A 4,239-nucleotide genomic window follows, 5' to 3' on the forward strand; every position below is an offset into this window, starting at 1 on the left:
GTTTAACATCCGCTTTCCATGCTAGTATGGGTTGGATGATTTGACTGAGGACTGGTGGACCAGGTGGCTACACCAGGCTCCAATCTGATTTGGCAGAGTTTCTACAGCTGGATGCCCTTCCTAATGCCAACCATTCCGAGAGTGTAGTGGGTACTTTTATGTGCCACCGGCACGAAGGCCAGTCAGGTGGTACTGGCAACGGCCACGCTCGAAATGGTGTATTTTACGTGCCACCTGCTCAGGAGCCAGTCCATTGGCACTGGCAATGATCTCGCTCGAATGTCTTACTGGCAATGGCCACGCTCAAAATGGTGTATTTTACATGTCACTTGCACAGGAGTCAGTCCATCGGTACTGGCAATGATCTCGCTCGAATGTCTTTTCTAGTGCCAGGAAGGCGATGTTGGTAACGATCATGCTGGTGCTATTTACGTGCCACCGGCACAGAAGCCAGACAGCTGGTGCTCTGGCAACGATCACGCTCAGATGGTGCTCTTAGTGCTCTACTGGTACAGGTGCCATCACGATTTTGCTTTTGCTTGCCCCAACAGGTCTTTGCAAGCTGAGTTTAGTGTTCCTACAAATTTAGTTCGATTTCGCGATTTCACTTGCCTCAATAGGTCTTCGCAAGCGGTGTTTAGTGTCCAATGAAGGAATGTTAGGTGTAAGTGGGCTGGCTACATCCCTGGCAGAGGCCTTGGATATTTGGTCTCACTTGGCTTGCCGGGTCTTCTCACGCACAGCATATTTCCAAAAGTCTTGGTCACAAGTCATTGCCTCGGTGAGGCCTAATGTTTGCAGCTCGTGGGTATGGGCTGCTTATTTTCTTTTCTTATGTGTTTGTGTGTCTGTGATCATGTACAAAATTTTTCCAAGTTGAAATCAAATTGGACATTATGTTTTATTATATACAGAAAAAAACTTGTTGGCATGGACATTTTTAAACATAATTACTCATTTAGCTGTTTCAAATAACTGAATCACACACCCTTAATCATATCATCATCATGATGTTTACATAATGATTTTATTTAATTAATTTATTACCATTTGATTTTTGAAACTTTCATTACATTGAAATTTCTGCTTATTTTATTATTTTATTTTTATTAATTTGTAGATTATTCCTTGGATGAATTACAATTCAGAAGAGTAATGAAGAAGGATTTAAAACAATTTAATTAGTTTTATTTACCAAAATTAAAGAAAATTGGGGCAAAATGTCATCAAAGGTAAGTTTAACATTTTTTCTTGTTACTTCTGTGGATTTCATCATCATTGATTAATGTCTGTTTTCCATGCTGACATGAGCTGGACAATTTGACTGAGGTCTGGAAAGCCAGCAGCTGCACCAGGCTCCAATCTGATCTGGCAGAGTTTCTTCAGCTGGATGCTCTTCCTAACACCAACCACTCTGAGAGTCTAGTGGGTGCTTTTTACGTGTCACTGGCACAGAAGCCAGTCAGGGAGTACTGGCATCAGTCACGATTGGTTGGTGCTTTTTACATGCCACCGGCACGGGAGCCAGTCATGCAGACCTGGCATCAACCACGTTCGGATGGTGCTTTTTACATGCCACCAACACAGGAGCCAGTCAGGCGGACCTAGCATCAACCACATTCGGATGGTGCTTTTTACATGCCACCGCCACAGGAGCCAGTCAGGCAGACCTGGCATCAACCACATTCGGATGGTGCTTTTTATGTGCCACTGGCATGGGAGCCAGTCAAGGGGCACTGGCCCCAGCTATGATATTAGTTTTACTTCACTCAACAGGTCTTCTCAAGCATATCATATCGCCCGACACATCAAGGATATTCTTAACAGGGCCGGACATGCATGGTTGTGATCTCACTTTAGTTGCTGGGTCTTCTCAATCACAGCATACCTCCAAAGGTCCCGGTCTCTTGTTATTGCCTCTGTGTGGCACAATATTTGAAGGTAATGCTTCACAACCACATCCCATGTCTTCCTGGGCCTACCTCTTCCACAGGTTCCTTCTACAGTTAGGGAGTGGCACTTCTTCGCACAGCTGTCTTCATTTGTACATAACACATGGCCATGCCAGCGCAGCCGCCTCTCTTCCACACATTTGATGCTTCTTATGCCCATCTTTTCTCTCAGGGCGCTTACACTCTGTCATGTATGCACACTGACATTACACATCCAGCAGATCATACTAGCTTCATTTCTTTCAAGCCTACACATGTCCTCAGCATTCATGACCCATGTTTCACTGCCGTGTAGCATGGCAGTTCACACACATGCATCATACAGTCTACTTTTCACTCTGAGCGAGAGGCCCTTAGTTGCCAGCAGAGGTAGGAGCTCCCTGAACTTTGCCTAAGCTATTCTTACTCTAGTCGCTTCACTCTTAGAGCAACCACCCCCTCTACAGACTTGGTCGCCTAGGTAGCAGTTTCGGATCTTGTTCAAAACGGGGGCACCAGTTTTCATTTATGTTTTATGTAGTGTTTTTGGTACCGAAAGACTTTCAAACTTCGTATACTTATCTATTTTGTGTTACAGAACAGAAAAAAATTTTTGTATTCGGATTTATTTCATGTAAAAAATTGTCTTATTTCAATAATTTCAACCAATCACTGACAAGTATTCAGCTGTTTACACTTACTCCTTTGGCACTTTAAGCGGTGTAAAGCGTATTTAATCTCCATTACTTCTGACATTTTGCAGAGGCAACACACGTGTGTTCATTTTCCCTAACCCTAACCCTAACCGACTTGCTCCTTCCCTCAAAAACCATGCCTTGTCCCTATAATAGAAAGGTTTATTAGCTACTGCCAATATGCTTCAGCCATTTTTTGACAAGGAAATAATAATTTTATCACCGCCGAGAATCGTTTGTTTACGTAGTCAGCAGTTAATTTTTATGGCTGAATGGACGTCAGTCATTGGTTGAAATTACAGAAATACGACAACTTTAACATGAAATAACTTGCGATGTACGTTTTTTTGTTAAGAAGACTAAGAGAAAAAGATGTTTTATATGACACATCCTACCAGTGTCCCAAGTTTCAAAGTGTTTCGTTAAGAAAATACTGGTGCCCCAGTTTTGAACAAGATCCGCAGTTTCTTCCCCTGGCATGTGATGGAATCTGTTTTCTGTACATCTTCCTAATGTGTAAAAATTTATGCTTGATGTGGATGAGTTTCAAGACTGTGTGAAGTTGTAGTAATGTCTCTTGTTTATATATTGGAATTTCTAGTAATGTCAGTTTCTTTATTCTTACAAAATTGACTCTATAAGAGATGAATTTCATTGGTCTATCAAGTTGGGGTTGGAGAGCCAAGGACAGGTCCATGACTATTTGCTGGGCTCATCCCTAAAAAACAAAAACCTCATAGCCATCTTGAATTTTGAGAGGACAACCCCCTCCTAGGCCCCCCCAAATTTTTTAAAGTGTAGTTCCACCATGACAAACTTCTTTCAGAGGCTCTGCCCGCACATTCAAGTCAATGAGAGTGTGTCTATGTGGTCAATCAACCAATTAGAAATAGAGCCAAATATCTCACAAATCACACTCCCCTATCATTTGAAATGAGTAAAGGACACATTTGGTAATGTAATCTTAGGCATACACTTCCAAAACTTTTCCCAAGTTGGAATATCTTTAATTAAAAATTGTGTTCCTAAAAAAATAGGATGATTATAGTGGGAACACATTTGATCAAAGGTTTATTCAACTTTCACACAGATTAAAGATTTTGCTTAATCTTTTTCTAGAACTGGGTCCCTTTCAGTTAATACATTACTGGTGCATCAAGTGTTTTGTTTGAATGTTGCACTGAACCACAGAATATTTCAATAGATTTTAGCCAATATTGTATGTACCAGAGAGATATAAGCACTTCATCTTTATATACAACTAGCAGAAATACCCGGCTTTGCCCGGGTTAAAGAGAATAATGAAATCTAAAAACGCCGTCTAGACTACGCAACCCTCAACTGTTAGTAGCTACGATACCATATTTCTACATTAATAACTCTCCAATCCATGCCAGCATGGAACATAGACATTAAGTGGAATGCCAGTCTCTCATCTAGGAGGGCCTTGAAATCAATGTTACCAACTGGGGACTTATGTGTGTCGTAGTGATAATAAAAAGACCCAAAGGATGTCTGCAACAAAATAATTTTACTCAACACTTTGCAAGTGAATCAGTGGAGGCAAAGATGTGTCTCATTTACTTGACAATTTATGCTCATCTGTTATGTTC

The 4,239-nt window shown here is 41.3% G+C and overlaps 1 protein-coding gene across 2 annotated transcripts in view; it reads left to right on the plus strand.

Annotated features, from left to right (window-relative positions):
• Positions 1-4,239, plus strand: part of LOC106876645 (uncharacterized) — a 46,446-nt gene that overhangs the window by 6,507 nt on the left and 35,700 nt on the right. For both annotated transcript variants that reach the window (XM_014925260.2, XM_014925261.2), the window contains exon 2: positions 1,121-1,232. In XM_014925260.2, the coding sequence (XP_014780746.1) occupies positions 1,221-1,232 (12 nt within the window). In that variant the 5' untranslated portion in view covers positions 1,121-1,220. The remainder of the gene's footprint in view (positions 1-1,120; positions 1,233-4,239) is intronic.

This window comes from Octopus bimaculoides, chromosome 3 (genome assembly GCF_001194135.2).
Source record: "Octopus bimaculoides isolate UCB-OBI-ISO-001 chromosome 3, ASM119413v2, whole genome shotgun sequence".
In the NCBI taxonomy this organism is placed as follows: domain Eukaryota; kingdom Metazoa; phylum Mollusca; class Cephalopoda; order Octopoda; family Octopodidae; genus Octopus; species Octopus bimaculoides.